This window comes from Heloderma suspectum, chromosome 5, assembly GCF_057233095.1.
Source record: "Heloderma suspectum isolate Gila_16-S chromosome 5, 16-S_ref, whole genome shotgun sequence".
NCBI classification, from domain to species: Eukaryota; Metazoa; Chordata; class Lepidosauria; order Squamata; family Helodermatidae; genus Heloderma; species Heloderma suspectum.
In genome coordinates, this window is record NC_139462.1 from 223766883 (window position 1) to 223787652 (window position 20770).

Sequence of the window (20770 nt, forward strand, 5' to 3'; positions counted from 1 at the left end):
CTGTCTCTTGCTCTGGCCCAGACAATGGTGGTGCAGGAGATGCCAGGGCCTGCTTGCTCACTGGCTCTCTGTCTGTCAAGCAAGCGAGTGGTAGCAATGATGAAGAGGAGGAGGAAGAGCAAGGGAAGCAGGTGACAATGGCGGTGAGAAGGTAGACTCACTGAGGGAGGGGGCCCATTGAGGGTATCTGGCCAAAGTGCCCTCAGAAACCTGCAGCTGGCACTGCTTCCTCAGCCTAACCCCAGGTTCCTTCCAACCATTCGTTGCCCATTGTTCTGCAACTTGCAGTTCTTTCCACCTCTCTCTTACCGGTCACTTAACATTCCAAACACCAGTGCTCCAGCGAGAAGGCCCAGCATGTAAATGGATTGGGAGATGTCATTTAAATCTTTCCTGTCACATACCAGGTCAAACTTAAGGAAGGAAAAGAAAGTCACTTTATTTGAAGGAAAATAGTGAGGGCAAATAACAGCAACAACAAAAGAAAAAACTGATGACACATATTCGATTTATAGCTCGTACATCTCAGAGGCGTTACGTTAATTGGAACTTTATTTTTATTTCTTTTTAATGAAGCACAGGTCCTTTTCAAATTGCTTTTATTTTTTTAGAGCCATCATTCATCTATGAATCATTGACAAGGAAAGGCATATATGTGAATACCATAGTTTCTACAGACATTCGGCAAAAGAATTGTTAAAATCACAGAGAACCATGTCCTTCACCACTGCAAGTTTAAATGAGGACTCCCAAATTGTGATTTTAAATATACCTGGCATGTGGACGAGGTGAGAACCGATGGGGGTTGCCAGATCAGGAGGCAGAGCAGGGATGGGGAACATGCAGCCCTCCTGATGTTATTGGACTACAACTTCCATCATCCCATAGCAATGCTAGCGAGGGCTGACAGGAGCTGTAGTCGAACAATATCTGGAAGGCCACATATTCACTGCCACACTAAGGTAGAGCCTAATGCAGAGGTCCCCAGCCTGGGGTCCTCGAGATGCTTTGGACTTTAACTTCCGTCAGCCTCAGCCAGTATGGCCCATGGCCAGGAATGCTGGGAGCGGTAGTCCAAAACATATGGAGGGCACCAGATGAGGGAGGGAGTTGTCCTAGCTGCCGGCGGTGCAGGCAGGGGCAAACACCCAGGTAGGCCGCCATGTCCCGTGATGTCTACCTCAGCCTGAGCCAGGGGACTCTCCTTACAGGATGCTCCTAGGGCTTAAGAAATAGGGGTCCAAGCCAGCGCCCCCGTTTCAAGCCCTAGGGCTGAAACTTTAAACAGTAGCAATCACCAAAGAGAAAGCCCTGGATTTAGTACCAGGGCATCTTCGGAACAAAGCACACACAACTCTTGAGGTAGGTGTTAGGATTGTTTACATAGGGTAAGGGGAAAGGGGGAATAAAAAGGCATACAAGAGCCAGAGTAGTGTTTGGAAACACTGTTTCAGGCAGAAAGTATCAAAAGTTACCTGCACCTGTCCATACATACCTAAGGATGTGTCTTCGCAAAGAACAGGGCCCAGACTGTGACCCTCAGAGTCACAAGCCAAAAATAAGATGGAGACAAAGACATTACGAAACCAAATGATGACGAAGACAAAGGGCAGCAGTGGGTCCCCTTGCTCTATACTCACAAGCCTTTGACAGACATGAGGGGAGCCGCCTTAGCCAATCTCCAGCTGGCTGAATAATTTCCCCAGGCTTCTGGGGGGCAGGGTGGAACGTTCTCACAGAAGCCCAGCCAAAATCATTCAGTCTAATTGGCAAGAGTTCTGCTCCAGCCTTGAAGCCAGAACAGCGCAAGGGAACACACGCAGGCAGATTAATGAGGGCGTGCAGGCCCATCCTCACGAAATGGAGTTTTTACAGGCAGCAAGATCACAAAAAGAAAATAGATTTCTTGACTGCTGGGATGTAGAGCAGCCGTCCCCAACCTGGTGCCTTCCAGATATGTTGGACTACAGGGCCCTGCTGGCTGGGGACTATGGTGTTTGTGGAAGAAGACATCTTGAGGACACCAGGTTACAGAAGGCTGATGTACGGTCAAGAGCGGGGGGAATGTTTAAGGCCCCACCCCAGTTCAAGCCATCTGATTTACTCAACAACCTGGTACCAAACCTGACTATACCAACAGATGGATGTGTAGAATGTCTGATGTTGTCAAATCACTGCAGATGAGAATTAATTAAAGCCACCGCCACCCCACACACATGCCACCTTTCAATAATTCCTTACATTCTTCAAAGAATACCTGCAGAGTCATGAAGAGTACTCATCTTAAACTCCGTTAAGCCTTGATAATATGTTCGACATCGGTTATCATTCTAATCTCTTACTTGCTCGCATTTAAGAGAAAGTTCACTGCTCAGCTGAGTGAGCGTGGTTGGGCACTATCCCAATAGTTTAAAATAAACGGCAAACTATTTTAATCTAATCAAACCAGTTAACTTTTAACATTAGTGTTGGCAGGATCTCAGGTTTGTTTGCTTCTCTAGGTCACAATTCCATTCTCAGTTAAGTGACGTTCCAGTATTTGGCACTTTTCAAACCTGTTCTCTGCTCAGCCACACGGAACACATTGGCCTAGCCTTCGTCTGGACACGTTCCCATCCACAAGGAGGTTCTTTTTAACACATGGCAGAGCAATCAAACGTGCACTTGAAGGTGCAATCACTGTCACCACCACCAGAGGTCAACACTGAGCTCCTGAAATATGGACACACATACAAATTATGGGGTTGCACTCCCTCTGATGGAGAAGGAAATGGCAACCCACTCCAGTATTCTTGCCAAGAAAACCCCATGGAACGTATCACAAGGCTAAAAGATATGACGCCGGAAGATGAGACCCTCAGGTCGGAAGGTGTCCAATATACTACTGGGGAAGAGCAGAGGGCATTTCCAAGTAGCGCCAGAAAGAGTGAAGCAGCTAGGCCAAAGCCGAAAGGACACTCAGCTGTGGATGTGTCTGGTGGTGAAAAGAAAATCCAATGCTGTAAAGAACAATATTGTTTAGGAACCTGGAATGTAAGATCAATGAATCAAGGCAAGCTGGAGGTGGTCAAACATGAGATGGCAAGACTGAACATCGACATCTTGGGAATCAGCGAACTAAAATGGACAGGCATGGGCGAATTTAATTCAGGTGACCATCATATCTACTACTGTGGGCAAGAATCCCTTAGAAGAAATGGAGAAGCACTCATAGTCAACAAAAAGGTGGGAAAAGCAGAACTGGGGTACAATCTCAAAAACGATAGAATGATCTCAGTACGAATCCAAGGCAAACCATTCAACATCACAGTAATTCAAGTCTATGCCCCAACCGCTGATGCCGAAGAAGCTGAGGTTGATCGGTTCTATGAAGACCTACAACACCTTCTAGAACTAACACCAAAAAAAGATGTCCTCTTCATCATAGGGGATTGGAATGCTAAAGTAGGAAGTCAAGAAATCACCGGGATAACAGGCAGGCATGGCCTTGGTGTACAAAATGAAGCAGGGCAAAAGCTAATCGAGTTTTGCCAAGAGAACACGCTGATCATAGCAAACACTCTTTTCCAACAGCACAAGAGGCGACTCTACACATGGACATCACCAGATGGTCAATATCGAAATCAGATTGATTATGTCCTTTGCAGCCAAAGATGGAGAAGCTCCATACAGTCAGTAAAAACAAGACCTGGAGCTGACTGTAGCTCAGATCATGAGATGCTTCTTGCAAAATTTCGGCTGAAATTGAAGAACGTCGGGAAAACCACTAAACCATTCAGGTATGACCTAAATCATATCCCTTATGACTATACAGTAGAGGTGAGGAATAGATTTCAGGGATTAGACCTGATAGACAGAGTGCCTGAGGAACTATGGACGGAGGTCCGTAACATTGTTCAGGAGGCAGCAACGAAATCCATCCCAAAGAAAAAGAAATGCAAGAAAGCAAAGTGGCTGTCTGATGAGGCTTTACAAGTAGCTCACGAAAGAAGGGAAGCGCAAAGCAAGGGAGAAAGGGGAAGATATATCCAACTGAATGCAGAGTTCCAGAGAATAGCAAGGAGAGACAAGAAGGCCTTCTTAAATGAACAATGCAAAGAAATCGAGGAAAACAACAGAATGGGAAAGACTAGAGATTTCTTCAAAAAAATTGGAGATCTCAAGGGAACGTTTTGTGCAAAGTCGGGCATGGTAAAGGACAAAGGAGGCAGGGACCTAACAGATGCAGATGAGATTAGGAAGAGGTGGAAAGAATACACAGAAGAACTATACAGGAAAGATCTGAATGTCCCTGATAGCCATGATAGTGCGGTCACTGAACTTGAGCCGGACATCCTAGAGAGTGAAGTCAAGTGGGCCTTAGGAAGCATTACTAACAACAAAGCTAGCAGAGATGACAGTATTCCAGCTGAGCTATTTAAAATCCTAAAAGATGATGTTGAAGTGCTGCACTCAATATGCCAACACATTTGGAACACTCAACAGTGGCCACAAGACTGAAAAAGGTCAGTTTACATTCCAATTCCAAAGAAGGGCAATGCCAAAGAGTGTTCAAACTATCGCACAATTGCGCTCATTTCACATGCCAGCAAGGTGATGCTCAAAATCCTACAAGCTAGGCTTCAGCAGTATGCGAACCGAGAACTACCAGAAGTACAAGCTGGGTTTCGAAGAGGCAGAGGAACTAGAGATCAAATCGCCAACATTCGCTGCATCATGGAGAAAGCAAGAGAATTCCAGAAAAATGTCTATTTCTGCTTCATTGACTACGCTAAAGCCTTTGATTGTGTGGATCACAACAAACTGTGGCAAATTCTTAAAGTTATGGGAATACCAGACCACCTTACCTGTCTCCTGAGAAACCTGTACGAGGGTCAAGAAGCAACAGTAAGAACCAGACATGGAACAACTGAGTGGTTCAAAATTGGGAAAGGAGTACGACAAGGCTGCATATTGTCACCCTGCTTATTTAACTTATATGCAGAGTACATCATGAGAAATGCCGGGTTGGATGAATCAGAGGTCGGAATTAAGATTGCTGGGAGAATTATCAACAACCTCCGATATGCAGATGATACCACCCTAATGGCAGAAAGCGAAGAGGATCTCAAGAGCCTCTTGTTGAGGGTGAAAGAGGAGAGTGCAAAAGCTGGTTTGAAACTCAACATTAAGAAAACTAAGATCATGGCATCTGGTCCCATCACTTCCTGGCATATAGAAGGGGAAGAAATGGAAGCAGTGACAGATTTTACTTTCTTGGGCTCCAAGATCACCGCAGACGGTGACTGTAGCCATGAAATTAAAAGACGCTTGCTCCTTGGGAGGAAAGCTATGGCTAATCTAGACAGCATAGTAAGAAGCAGAGACATCACCTTGCCGACAAAGGTCTGTCTAATCAAAGCTTTGTTTTTCCCAGTAGTAATGTATGTCTGTGAGAGCTGGACTATAAGGAAGGCTGGGCGCCGAAGAATTGATGCTTTCGAACTGTGGTGCTGGAGAAGACTCTTACGAGTCCCCTGGACTGCAAGGAGGTCAAATCAGTCCATCCTAAAGGAAATCAACCCTGGCTGCTCATTGGAAGGACAGATACTGAAGCTGAAGCTCAAATATTTTGGCCACCTAATGCGAAGAGAAAACTCCCTGGAAAAGACCCTGATGCTGGGAAAGACTGAAGGCAAAAGGAGAAGGGGACGGCAGAGGATGAGATGGCTAGATAGCATCACCGATGCAATGAATATGAACTTGAGCACGCTCCGGGAGAGAGCGCAGGACAGGAAGGCCTGGCGTGCTGTGGTCCACGGGGTCACGAAGAGTCGGACACGACTGAACGACTGAACAACAACAACTCCCTCTGAAAGATCAGGTCCGTAGTTTGGGGGTACTCCTGGATCCATCACTGTCACTGGAGGCCCAAGTAGCCTCGGCAGCTCGGAGTGCCTTTTACCAGCTTCGGCTGGTTCACCAGCTACGGCTTCTCCTGGACAGGGACAGCTTGGCCACAGTGGTACAGGCACTGGTAACCTCAAGCCTGGATTACTGCAGTGCAATCCATGTGGGCCTGCCAGGCTGCTCAAAAAGCTGGAGCTAGTGCAGAACGCAGCAGCTCGGTTTTGTCGGGAGCTGCCCCTTTTCAGCGCGCAACCCCTTTGCTGAGGGAACTGCACTGGCTGCCTATTCACTACCAGGCCAGGTTTAAGGTTCTAGTACTGATGTACAAAGCCCTAAACAACTTGGGACCAGGATACCTGAGCGAGCACCTTCTCCCTTACCAACCTGCCCAGTCACTGAGGTCATCAGAGGGCATGCTCCTGGTGGTTCCACATGGACCAATGGCCTGACTGGAGTCCACCTGGAGAAGAGCCTTCAGTGTGGTGGCCCCCTTACTCTGGAACCCCCTGCCCCTGGAGGTCAGGAAGGCACCAAGACTGTGTTGTTTCTGGCGCTTCCTGAAAACAGCATTGTTCCAGGAGGCGTTCCAGGAGGAATTCCTTAATTGACCAGCCACGGTTTCTATTGGCACTCTGTTTTTAAAAAGCATGATTTCAATATGGTGTTTTAATCTTTTATTCTTTTACGGTTTTATCTTTTGTGTTCACCATTCCGAAATCTGTTTTGGATACAGAGCAGTATAAAAATATTGTAAATAAATAAATAAAGTTACATACACAGGTGGCAATGCTACTTTAGGATACAAAACTGGGCTTCTCCTGGTCCACAACCTTTTAGCACCCTTGTAAGTACTAAGTACAAACACCATGGACTGTACATTTCCCTGTTATATGGGCTAGTTTATTAAGGTTACAATCCTATGGACAGATAACTTTAAAAGTCCCATTTAAAGTGGGACTTGGCTTTCCAAATAAACATGCACAGGGGTGTTAACACCCCGCGAGATCTGTATGCTGTTAATTCATTAAAGTACTGGGGGGACAATGTGGTAACAGATGTGATTTTAGCTTCCTGGGAATCTTAGATCTTTTTATTATTATTATTATTATTATTATTATTATTATTATTATTATTATTATTATTTCAGTCCTAAAGGAAATCAACCCTGTGTGCTCATTGGAAGGACAGATACTGAAGCTGAAGCTCAAATATTTTGGCCACCTAATGCGAAGAGAAAACTCCCTGGAGAAGACCCTGATGCTGGGTAAGATCAATGGCAAAAGGAGAAGGGGGCGGCAGAGGATGAGATGGCTACATAGCATCAGTAATGCAATGAACATGGACTTGAGCACACTCCGGGAGAGAGCGGAGGACAGGAAGGCCTGGCGTGCTGTGGTCCATGGGGTCACGAAGAATCGGGCACGAATTAATGACTGAACAACAAATTATTATTAATATTATCATCATTATTATTTAAATCAAGTTTCTAGTTCCTGTCGCTGTAAGGGATACGGGCAATGTTTGGTAAACTTTCAGAAGCCAGATGGATAGGTAGATAGATGAGATTTTCAACATCCTGAATACTTCCTTGTGCATCCCCATGATTAGCAGATTGCATGCCCCAGCTGAAACAGTGGGAGTCTGCCCAAGTGCCGGGAGAGTCTCACTATCATTAATGACTCATAGGGTTGGGAGGGGCCTACAGAATCCCTGCAGGGGGATACTCCTGGGCTGTAATCATCATGAGCAAGCCGTTCTTCTCAAGGCTACAGAAGCGCAGAGTTTGCCTAAAGGGTAAGTGAGACAGCACCTCACATAGTCTGCCCTGACTGGGGCAAGAAGGCAAAACAGCACGTTGACCTTCACAGTGCATGATTGACTTGTTTTCAATGCAATATTAATCCCACAATCTAGCTGCCTTTTTAATCTTCTAGCAGAGTCCATTCAGTCTGTATCCCGTTGCTACCCAGTTAGCACGTGTGTGTGTGTTTGGATGTCAGTCGCTTTGGGGGACTTCTGCTACTGGTGATTGCACAAGGAGTGAGGGCACTGTTCGCACCACATCCCACGAACCACCCCCAATTGTGTTTCACTCCTGGGTCAGTCCCACAAAAGTCTGTTCCACCTGTGAGACGGAACAAGCACGATTTGGGGCAAATGATGTCGCCAGTAATTTTGCATCCTTGCTCTTCCTGATCATGTCCCAACTCCAAATCAATGTTGGGGGGGGGGGGCTTCTCCCTCTTTAAAAAATCTGGGTTCAGTTTTCACATTCTCTCCCTCTAGCTGGTTCCTATATGGAAGCAGAACCCAAAACCACTGTTAGGGTGGCTACTTGTGCACTGCCAAAAAAGGGGACATAGATCACACAAAAAAGGACGATAGAGGGCACAAATTTGCATAACATTTGCATATGCTAATTGTTTATGTATTATATGTATCAATGCAAATTTAGAAAAAACTAATTTAAATATAAGACATCTCACCATAGTGGGGGAAAGACTATGAGCAGGTGAGCTCCGTACCTTCTTGGTCTACTGGTATCAACTCCCAGTTCTTCCATCTTCTTATGGTTCTTTATCTTTAAACTAGATTTGGACTGGACAGCCTTTCAAACAGAGGACTGTCCTCTAAAGTAGGACACCTGGCCACCCTAACAATGTGTAGCCACTGTTATGTCGGGGGGGGGGTATCCACTGTTTAATAATTTTTAAAATCTGTATTCAAGTTTATTATTCAGTATTTATCCACTGATTTTTTTAAATGGTTTTTATTTTGTTGTGAGCCGGCCCGAGAACTGTTATGCTAAAGGTTGTGGGTTACAGTTCTAATAACAGTAGTAGTAGTAGTAGTAGTAGTAGTAGTAGAAGAAGAAGAAGAGGAGGAGGAGGAGGAGGAGATTGGGCCTTGGATGCAGGAGTCTGTGGCACCAGAAACCTTGGCAGAAGAGACAGAGAGCAGTTAAGGCCGGGAAAGACAAATGAGTTGCAAAAGGGAAAGGGTGATGATGCAACTCACAGCCAGAATGACAGAAACCAGAGAGGGAAATCCTTAGTCATCACACATGACTGAAACGAAGCCAAAGTCCATGTAATTGCATTTTCTCACATTTGTCCCTTACCACCTGGGCACCTTCTTTTCTGCTCCCCATATTCCTTCCTCACATTGTTACCTTTACCCTGCCCAGACCAGCCCTACCATTAGGCAGCATGAGGTGGTCGCCACAGGCAGCTGATTTGGAGTGTCATAAAATAACAAAGTGTTATTTATTTAGTTTATTGTATTTTTTTATTGCTGGGAGGTGGGAGAGAAGAGACACTTCTGAGATTTTCTGCCTTAGTGACTTGACCAACCTTGGGTGCTAACTATGTACCATTTCCTCCTCCTCAGGAAATGTTCTACAGTGTGGAGTTTTGGAACATAGTTGCTGATTGCTGTCAGGAATTCCTTCACGTTAGACCACGACCACTGGTAACTCCTAAAGCAATGCCGCTTCATCTTTTTGAACCTAATGATCCTGGATTCCTGCACAAAGACCTTCTTAAGCAATTGTGTACAGCTGCAAAGTCATGTATAGCATACAGTCAGGGCCAGAAATATTGGAACAAGGATAACCGTTTTGGCAGTTGGCCTCTTTGCACCACCACATTGAAGTTGAAAGGAAACACCCAGATGGGAGCGAAGTCAGGACTTTCAGCTGTAATTCAAGGGGTTTGACAAAAGTGGGGCACTAACCATTCAGGAAGGACAGCCAGTGGCATACATACACCCCCATCGTTGGGGGCTCATAAGTAATGGAACGAATGGCTGACAAGCAGCTGCATGGCCAGGTGTGGCCTGTTTCCTGAGTACCCCATGACCAATCAAGCAGATAAAAGGCCTGGAGGTGGTTCTGAGTGTTACATTTGCATTTGGTAGCTGTTCACTGGAACTCCCAACATGAGGTCCAAAGAGGTGTCCATGTGAGTGAAGGAGGCCATCATTAGGCTGAGGAAACAAAATAAACCCATCAGAGAGATAGCAAAAACATTGGGAGTGGCCAACCCAACAGTTTGGAACATCCTGAAAAAGAAGGAATTAACTGGCAAGCTCAGCAACAGCAAAAGGCCTGGAAGAGCACAGAAGACAACTAAAGTGGATGATTGCAGAATTCTGCTTATGGTGAAGAGGAATCCTTTCACAACATCTAGCCAGGTCAAGAGCGCTCTTGCGGAGGTAGGCATGTCACTGTCAACATCTACAGTCAAGAGACGGCTTTATGAATGTAAATACAGAGCCTTCACAACAAGGTGCAAACCACTGGTAACGCTCAAGAACAGACAGGCCAGATTAGCCCTTGCCAGCAAACACCTAAAAAAACCTGCCCAGTTCTGGAATAAGATTCTTTGGACTGATGAGACCAAGATGAACTTGTACCAGAATGATGGGAAAAGTATGGAGAAGGAAAGGAACAGCTCATGATCGAAAGCATACCACATCATCTGTCAAACAGGGTGGAGGCAGTGTTATGGCATGGGCATGTATGGCTGCCAGTGGAACTGGGTCACTGGTGTTTATTGATGACCTGACTGCTGATAAAAGCAGCACGATGAAAGTGTATAGGGCTATGCTTTCTGCTCAGATTCAGCTGAATACTGCCAAACTGACAGGACGCCGCTTCATATTGCAGATGGATAATGACCCAAAACAGACAGCAAAAGCCACCCAAGAGTTTCTGAAGGCAAAGAAGTGGGATGTTCTTCAATGGCCAAGTCAGTCACCTGATCTCCACCCAATAGAGCATGCTTTTCACTGACTGAAGACAAGACTGAGGGCAGAAAGACCCACAAACAAGCAGCAGCTGAAGGCAGCTGCAGTAAAGGCCTGGCAAAGCATCTCGAGGGAGGAAACTCCGCATTTGGTCATGTCCATGGGTTCCAGACTTCAGGCAGTCATTGACTGCAAAGGATTTTCATCCAGGTATTAAAGGCGATCCTTACGTTTGAAATGATGTTGGTTTGTTCCATTACTTATGAGCCACCAACGATGGGTGTGTGTGTATGCCACTGGCTGTACTTCCTGAATAGTTAGTGCCCCACTTTTTTCAAACCCCTTGAATTACAGCTGAAAGTCCTGGCTTCGCTCCCATCTGGGTGTGTTTCCTTTCAACCAATGTGGTGGTGTACAGAGGCCAACTGCCTAAGCAGTTATCCTTGTTCCAATATTTCTGGCCCTGACTGTATAACTGGAAGTCCCCAAACCAACCAACTAAAGAGCAGTGGACTGATAAAATTTGGGAGACTATGAGTATGTGTAAACTTACTCCACAAGTGCAGTGAGCAAGGAATCCGAACTTGAAGAATGATATTACGGCACCATGGTTTCCATTTCCTAGGTTGAAGCTCTTCAAACTTCTGATCAAATTCCAACCAAGTACACTTGTCTATATTTTTTTCTGATTAATGCACACATACACACAAAATGACATACGCTTAGGGAGCAATCCTATGGCCGCTAGTCAGCGGCTAGACAGCCATAGGATATCTTGTTTTCCGGGAACCGACCTCGTAGTCCACACTCCGAGGTCAGTCCCTGGATAACCGACCTCCCCCCACTTCTGTGCTGCCTCCAAGGCAGCACGGAACAGCCCTGTCCGTGCTCGCAAGGGGAATGCAGAGTGGCCAAAAAGGGGGGCGTTCCGGGGCAGTGACAGCGGAAATGCCTGTACAACACATCCAATGTACAGCAGCCTTCTCCCCTGCTTGGCCACCCTGCAGCTAGACAGCTGAAATTGGCTGTCTAGCAGAAAATGCAGGGTAGCTGAAGCACGGAGGGAACGATCCCCTCCATGCTTCTCCTGCCCTGCATTGGATAGGCGGTCGCCTATCTGAATAAGATTGCACCCTTACATATGCGCCTTTTATATGTTGGATAACTTGTATTTTTACTCTTTCATAGGTATTGAGCTCCTTACTTAGGGCGTTTTACTGTAGAATATCCATAAGAATATCAGTTATAGACTAAGATTTATAATTAATGGATTCCTTTGTTTCTTTAGTGATTTTGATTTATTATGATGTACGTTCTTTTTGTTGCCTTTATTTTGTTAACTTTCTTTCGAAAGAAAATAAAATGTCATGAAAAAAAATGGCTTGAGCAGCTCCATTATCCCCCGTTTAGAATGAGAGTACATTTGGTGTGTGTGGCAGAGGGGGGCAGTGGTGTGGTGGTAACTTTTGAAGTGCAGGCACTCATCGTGACAGTTGCCATAGCCACACCTCCAAGGAGAGTCTAAACTTGCAGCCAGTTTTTTTTTTTTAATCCATTATCAACAAATCAGTTCTAGCAGTTTTCATCTCCACCAGGAGCAGGTCGTCTGTCAAGCTAACGGGTCTTCATTGCCCATTCAAGACCAGGCGACCCTAAAATACTTTGCATTACAACAGGGAACAAGATGTTGTTGTTGGGAAAATTAAGTTCGTCACAGCTACTGTGAGGATTGCAGCTAAGCTCAGGGGGAACAGGGAATCCTGAGGAGGGTGGCAGATGATGTCAGAGTCCCTGCTGATGAAGAAGTTACAGTCGGTACTGCATCCCCGCAATCCCTGGTTCCACTGGTGTGTGGGTGCTGATCCAATGCAAGTCATGACAACTCTATGTGCTTCTCCATACGGAGGCTTTTTATCCCACAATTTTACAGTTTTACAAATTTACCATTTTAATGCTTCCAGATTCTTTGCGTGTGCTTCCCTCCCCGCCTCTGCTTATCTGAGAATTCTATATGTTTCATTATAATGCCACTAGATGGTGCTGTTGTATTGCTGTGATAAAGCGCCATTTCATCCGTACACCATAGATTTACCCCAGTTCATAGTGGGAGGAGGAAAAATTTTGGACTTTCATTGTCATGAAAAACACTGTGATAAAGGTTGCAAAGAGCAGAAGGTGCCCTGGAGGATGAGGATATCATGTATAGGATTGTGAACTTCCATGGATGACCAATCACAAGCGCGTGATAAATGCCTCGGGTAGAAATGGCCTATAACATAGCGGGGTCAGGTCAGATTTAAGATTTGTCAGGTCAGACAAAGGGAGCCCAATCATCTCCCACACTCATTTCCCTCTCCAGCCATTTTTCCCCTGATGGGAGTTCCCTTCTGTTCACAATGTTCAACAGGGAGAAAGAATTGTGAGAAGGGGTTGCCAATGGGGAAGAGGCCCTCACAACCACCCATTATTTAATACACTTCTATTCCACCTTTCTTCAATTATGAAGAATACACTTCAATTCATGGAGCCCGCAGGTGGTCTCCCATCCACATACTGACCAGGCCTGGACCTGCTTAACTTCAGCAAGGTGACTGCATGCCTCAGACCATGCCCTGTAGTGCCCTTGTGCTGTACTTTAAGGCTCCCTCCTCGTTTCCAGACAAGTCTGTATTTTGATTTTGACCTCCTTTGGGGAAGGCACTTGTCTTTACCATTCAACTTGTATCAAGTTGTGTGTGCAGCTGTGAAGCCTTCACACAAACGGTGTATGTGGCAGGCAGGCAGGCAGGCAAGAGAAAGATGGATGGTGCTTCCTCTCGGTACATTCGCTGGGCTAAGGTGGTAGAGTCCTAAGATGGCAGAGTCCTAAGATGGCAGAGACGGCTCTCAAGAAGCCAGCATGGTGTAGCGTAGCCTTACCCAAGACTGGTGGAGTAGTTAGAACGTTGAACCAGATCCAGGTTCAAATCCTGAAACAGCCATAAAGTGCATGGAGTGACTTTGGGTCATTCACCTTTTTAATCTAACCTACCTTAAAGGGTGGTTGTGAAGATAACATAAGGGCAGGGAGAGAACTATATACACTATCTTGAACTTCTTCAAGAAATGAAAATAAATAAATAATAAATCTGGATGGATAAGACTGCAGGTAGAGGAATCACCTTCAGCAATGGAGATCGTTACCTTGTCATGGTGCTGGAGCTGGAGCACCTCAATGACGTCATGAGCTAAACCGTGAAGGGACACCCAAGACGGGAAGGTCATGGCAGAGAGGTCAGACTAAATACGATCCCTGGGGAAGGAAACGGCAACCCACCCCAGTATTCTTGTCATGAAAACTAAATAGATCAGTACAACCAGAGATATGTCGGTATACCATCGGAAGATGGGACTCCCAGGTCGGAAGATGGTCAAAATGTTACTGGGGAGGGACAGAGTATAAGTTCAACTAGCCCCAGATGTGATGCAGCAGCTAGCTCAAAGCCGAAAGGACGGCTAGCAGCCGATGGTGCTGGTGGTGAATGACGAATCCGATGTTCTAAAGATCAACACGCCATAGGAACCTGGAATGTAAGATCTATGAGCCAGGGCAAATTGGATGTGGTTATTGGGGAGATGTCAAGATTAAATATAGACATTTGGGGTGTCAGTGAACTGAAATGGACTGGAATGGGCCACTTCACATCAAATGACCACCAGATCTACTACTGTGGACAAGAGGACCACAGAAGAAATGGAGTAGCCTTCATCATTAATAAAAAAAGTGGCTAAAGCAGTGCTTGGATACAATCCAAAAAATGACAGAATCTCAATTCTAATTCAGGGTAAGCCATTTAACAACACAGTGATCCAAGTATACGCCCCAACCACAGATGCTGAAGAAGCAGAAGTAGATCAGTTCTATGAGGATCTGCAGCACCTACTGGATAGTACGCCAAACAAAGATGTTATTTTCATTACAGGAGACTGGAATGCTAAGGTGGGAATTAGTCAGACAACACCTGGAATTACAGGCAAGCATGGTCTGGGAGAACAAAATGAAGCAGGACATAGGCTGATAGAATTTTGCCAAGACAACTCACTGTGCATAACAAACACTCTCTTCCAACAACCTAAGAGATGACTTTATACATGGACTTCACCAGATGGTCGACACCAAAATCAGATTGACTACATCCTTTGTAGCCAAACGTGGCAGACATCTATGCAGTTGGTGAAAACATGTCCTGGAGCTGATTGTAGTTCAGATCACGAACTTCTTATTGCACAATTTAAAATCAGACTAAAGAGAATAGGGAAGACCCACAGATCAATTAGATATGAGCTCACTAATATTCCTCATGAATATGCAGTGGAGGTGAAGAATAGATTTAAGGGACTAGATTTAGTAGATAGGGTCCCGGAAGAACTATGGACAGAAGTTCACAACGTTGTTCAGGAGGCGGCAACAAAAAACGTCCCAAAGAAAAAGAAAACCAAGAAGGCAAGATGGCTGTCTGCTGAGACACTGGAAGCAGCCCAAGAAAGAAGGAAAGCAAAAGGCAACAGTGATAGGGGGAGATATGCCCAATTAAATGCAAAATTGCAGAGGTCAGCCAGAAGAGATCAGGAATTATTTTTAAACAAGCAATGTGCGGAAGCGGAAGAAGATCATAGAATAGGAAGGACAAGAGACCTCTTCCAGAAAATTAGAAACATCGGAGATAAATTCCAGGCAAAAATGGGTATGATCCAAAACAAAGATGGCAAGGACCTAACAGAAGCAGAAGAGATCAAGAAAAGGTGGCAAGAATATATGGAAGATCTGTATAGGAAGGATAATAATATCGGGGATAGATTTGATGGTGTGGTCAGTGAGCTAGAGCCAGACATCCTGAAGAGTGAGGTTGAATGGGCCTTAAGAAGCATTGCTAATAATAAGGCAGCAGGAGATGACGGTATCCCAGCTGAACTGTTTAAACTCTTGCAAGATGATGCTGTCAAGGTGATGCATGCCATATGCCAGCAAATTTGGAAAACACAAGAATGGCCAACAGATTGGAAAAGATCAACTTATATCCCCATACCAAAAAAGGGAGGCACCAAAGAATGATCAAACTATCGAACAGTGGCACTTATTTCACATGCCAGTAAGGTAATGCTCAAGATCTTGCAAGGTAGACTCCAGCAATTCATGGAACGAGAATTGCCAGATGTACAAGCTGGGTTTAGAAAAGGCAGAGGAACTGGAGACCAAATTGCCAATATCCGCTGGATAATGGAGAAAGCCAGGGAGTTTCAGAAAAACATCTATTGCTGTTTGACTATTCTAAAGCCTTTGACTGTGTGGATCATAACAAACTGTGGCAAGTTCTTGGTAGGATGGGGATACCAAGTCATCTTGTCTGCCTCCGGAGGAATCTGTATAACGACCAAGTAGCAACGGTAAGAACAGACCACGGAACAACAGACTGGTTTAAGATTGGGAAAGGAGTACAGCAGGGTTGTATACTCTCACCCTACCTATTCAACCTGTACGCAGAACACTTCATGTGACGTGCTGGGCTTGATGAAGCCAAGGCTGGAGTTAAAATCGCTGGAAGAAACGTCAACAATCTCAGATATGCAGATGATACCACTTTGATGGCTGAAAGCGAGGAGGAGCTGAGGAACCTTATGACGAAGGTGAAAGAAGAAAGTGCAAAAGCTGGGTTGCAGTTAAACCTCAAAAAAACCAAGATTATGGCAACCAGCTTGATTGATAACTGGCAAATAAAAGGAGAAAACGTGGAGGCAGTGACAGACTTTGTCTTTCTAGGTGCAAAGATTACTGCAGACACTGAGTGCAGCCAGGAAATCAGAAGACATTTACTTCTTGGGAGGAGAGCAATGACAAATCTTGATAAAATAGTGAAGAGCAGAGACATCACACTGACAACAAAGGTCCGCATAGTTAAAGCAATGGTATTCCCCGTAGTAACCTATGGCTGCGAGAGCTGGACCATAAGGAAGGCTGAGCAAAAGAAGATAAGATGCTTTTGAACTGTGGTGTTGGAGGAAAATTCTGAGAGTGCCTTGGACTGCAAGAAGATCAAACCAGTCCATCCTCCAGGAAATAAAGCCAGACTGCTCACTTGAGGGAATGATATTAAAGGCAAAACTGAAGTACTTTGGCCACATCATGAGAAGACAGGATACCCTGGAGAAGATGCTGATGCTAGGGAAAGTGGAAGGCAAAAGGAAGAGGGGCCGACCAAGGGCAAGGTGGGTGGATGATATTCTGGAGGTGACAGACTCGACCTTGGGGGAGCTGGGGGTGGCGACGGCCGACAGGAAGCTCTGGCGTGGGCTGGTCCATGAAGTCATGAAGAGTTGGAAGCGACTGACTGAATAAACAACAAAGAGGAATCACATGTGTCAATGTTCACATATGCTGTAATACGCTTCTTGCAATAAATAAATATTATTTATAGAGAGCCAGTATGGTGTAGTGGTTAGAGTGTTTGACTGGGACTCTGGAGTAGAGATGTAAAATTTCTGGAAATATTGAGGCTATGGGGGGGGATGGGACTTTTTTCTTTTTTTTCCCTGGGAAAAAAATGGGCATTTTGGGAAAAAATGGGAAAATAAGCAATACTTTTTTTAGCACTTTTACAGATCTAAAGTCACTTTGTTGCTTTAAGACAGCCATCCTCAACCTGGTGCCCTGCAGATATTTTGGAGTTCAGCTCCCATCAGCCTCAGGCAGCATGGCCAATGGTCAGGAATGCTGGGCATTATAGTCCAAAACATCTGGAGGGCACCAGTTTGGGGGGAGGGGGCTGCTTTAGGAACATAAAGCAGACTTTCTGTTCCTAAAGCTACCTTATGTATAACTTGCTTTGCTCATAAAATTATCATTGTATTTTAAAACTTTAAAAAGTTAACTCAGTACATTTGTAATTATTGTCTGAATAGATTAGAACTACATTAAATGGCTGCTACAGCATCAGAAAGACAGGACCCTAGAGAACAAAACCCAAGCTCTCAAGAATGCATAGTGGTGACTCTACTCACATGTTGGAAACTGAGCATAAATGTCTATCAGTAAAATATACTTTAAATCAATAATTTTAATAAGGAATGAAAGAGCTAATCTTACAGAGAGAATTAGAAAAACATTTTCCCCCATGGCTTCATTATTTCCAGACATTTTACATCTCTAGCCTTTCTATAAAAGTGTTCTTATTACATAGTTTGTAAAAATCATTTTGGGGGGAGTAAAGGCTAGGTAACAAAATATAAATAGTTTATCGTAAATTCTAAAAGAAAATATTTCATAATCCAAAGCTGTTCAATTTTTCCAATCTTTCAGGAAAAGCCAAAGACGGTCCTTGGAAAAAAACAGGGTTTTTTTCTGATTATTTCCTGGGCCTTCACATCTCTACTCTGGAGATCCAGGTTCTTGGCCATGAAATTCACTGGGTGACTTTGGGCCAGTTGCTGACTCTCAAGCTAACCTACTTCACAGGGTTGTTGTATCATAGACTGTGACGATACAATGGATAGGAAGAGGGCTATGTAAGCTGCCTCGGGTACCTTGCAAGAAGAAAACAGGCAGGATATGAATAACAAACAAACAAAGAAACTGGGTGTGGCAGGGAGACTTCCAAGCCAGAGCCTCTCTCCCCCATGTGCTTGGTTCTTCTTAATGGCAGGGACTTTACTTCATATATATAGATACACACACACATGCACACAGTGGAACAATCAAAAGTATACAGTACTGTGGTCTGCAGTTTGAAGGCCCATTTGACCACCATAAGAAATCTACCACCTCATTCTGTCATTTGACTAGCCTGGACCCAATTGCTTGCCCAAATGAGGGAGGAGAAGGAGGCAGTTGTCCAGCTGACCATGAGTGCACCATGATGTTCTGCTTGAAACTCATTCGCTGTTAACCATCAGCCTCTTCAACTCAACAGAGCTGAGGAGCTCGAACTAGGAGGAAGGGAAGGGAGCCATGTGGCTTGAATGAATGCGGGACAATGGTGAGTAAGGCTGAAGGAAAATATCCCAAGCAGCCAAGGTCAGGAAGAATTCTGAAGCAACGGTGGCCTCAAGACAATGGGAATGGTCATGCAACAGAAGTTTGGGTTAGGGTATCCTCAGCCCCAACGTAGCCAGAGAAGCGAGAACAGTGGGATGGGAGCAGAGTTTTAGACATGATAGGAATGCAGCAGAAAAGGGTTTGGCTGCCAGGCCAGGCCACTAAAATTACTCTGCAAAGCACCATGTATATTGACAAACCTATTTAAAGAACTAATTGCAGTGGCTATTGCTGCCATTTCACCCCATTCATTATATTACATTAATTTTATTCTTTATAATGTCTGTCTATAATTTATTATGCCCTTTTTGCCAAAAGGCCACCAAGATGGTGCACAATCAGTCTAACATTAAAAAAAATAAAAATAAAAAAACCAACCAACCACTAAGAGAACCATTAAAAACATTAAGACAATAGCACATTTTTAAAAAGTTAAAAGACAGGTGAAAGAGATGCATCTGAGCACCTATTCTGGAAGCCAAGTGTGTGGGAGCCAATCATAATTCTGGAGGGAATGCATTCTACAATTTGGAAGTGACACCAACAAAATCCCCTTCCCGGGTACCAATAAATGGGTCTCTGCGAGCAGCAGTGCCCTCAGGAAAGCCTCTCCTGCAGATCATAATCATCAGACAGGTTCATAGCAAGGCCAGTGGTCCCTTAGGTATCCAGGCCCCAAATCAGTCTTTGTTTGGCTACAACTCCCATCGTTGCCAGCAAGCATGGCCGTTGGCTACGATGGCCAATTGTAAGAGGGGTAGTCCAAGCCATCTGGAGGGTGCCAGGCTGAGCACGGCTACCCTTAAGGTGTTTACGGCTTTAAAAGGTATATTCCCTTGCAGGCATTTCACTGTGTTACCCTTGCACCATGCAGAAGCCCATACTGATACAGGAAGAAAATAAAGGTTTCCAAACCTGCGTGACCAATGATGGCTCTTGCTTCGAAGGATACACCCACCCATCTTGGCACTTCTCAGTAGAATTCAGTCCGTGTTGCTCAATGGCATCAAGATCCTGGATCTCCACTGGAGTGTACATGATACATTCTTCAAAAGTCCCGTCGGGGTTTTTTGGAAGGGTGAAGTTCAGCTGTTCCTCTTTGGTCAAGTTCAAGCCAATGGTATGGAACCAGTTTGTATTGCAATAATGGGGTTCTTGAATAACCATGAATAACTGGCTGAACATATGAAACCCGATTCCAGGTGCAGACAGGGTGATCAGCACCACCAACCAGCACTGGAATCGCCCAAAATCATTAAGCGCCTTGATAATTTCCCCAACATCCGTCATTGTCGGTTTCTTTCCGCCCTTTCCCTCTGTGGCTGTAACACCTGCCCCAAGAGCCTTCTTCAACTAGCCTCCGGAATTAATGTTTAAACCCCAAATAAACTTTGCGATGGCACTCAGCAACAAGAAGGGACTAATATTCATGGGAATCTTTGTTAACACAGTCCAATGCATGACACGTTACAGTTTCGCAACTGTACTGTGTAACCTATTAATTGTCGGCCCTTCCTCATGGGAGAGAGCATTGCTTGTTGCGTCCCAACAGAAGTGAAGCAACATAGAAAGAGGGCTGCAACTCATCAAGAAGAGATGAATGGACGCTGGTCTCAACTCCAGGCCATTTCTGTCCATCAGGATATTCTATCCCTCCAACCTGATGGAATGACCACTGCCTGGTGACAGCTGAGGGAGGAAAGACTCCGTGGAACAGGTCTTCAGCGAAGCCTATGAGGGCCCTGATTCCCATCTTCCTGTGCTACAACCTGATGGAATGGTTGCTATTGGGTTAGGGATATTCGGGTCGTGAAATCCATTCCATCTGTGTTTCGTGGATTGTCAGGCGACTTTTGCTTTGTCATCCGCTCACTGACAGAACTGGACTTTTTAAAACCAGAAATTCATTCTACTTGCGTTAATTCGCATTAGCGCTAATGCATACTTGTGCAAATGTGCTCATCTGCATTAATGTGAATTATGCATTAACTAATATGGATTAGCACATTAGCACTAAGTGAATTTGCGCAAATCTCCCCCAGAAGCGAAAAATCGGTCCACAAG

At 44.9% G+C, this 20770-nt stretch overlaps 1 protein-coding gene across 1 annotated transcript in view; it reads right to left on the reverse strand.

Annotated features, from left to right (window-relative positions):
• LOC146345208 (solute carrier family 22 member 13-like) overlaps window positions 1-20068 on the reverse strand; it is a 48711-nt gene extending 28643 nt beyond the window's left edge. The window contains exons 1-2 of the mRNA XM_084855097.1: window positions 19622-20068; window positions 310-413 (exon numbers count right to left, since the gene is read on the reverse strand). Of these exons, the coding sequence (XP_084711223.1) occupies window positions 310-413; window positions 19622-19996 (479 nt within the window). The 5' untranslated portion in view covers window positions 19997-20068. The remainder of the gene's footprint in view (window positions 1-309; window positions 414-19621) is intronic.
• Window positions 20069-20770: the final 702 nt, after the last annotated feature.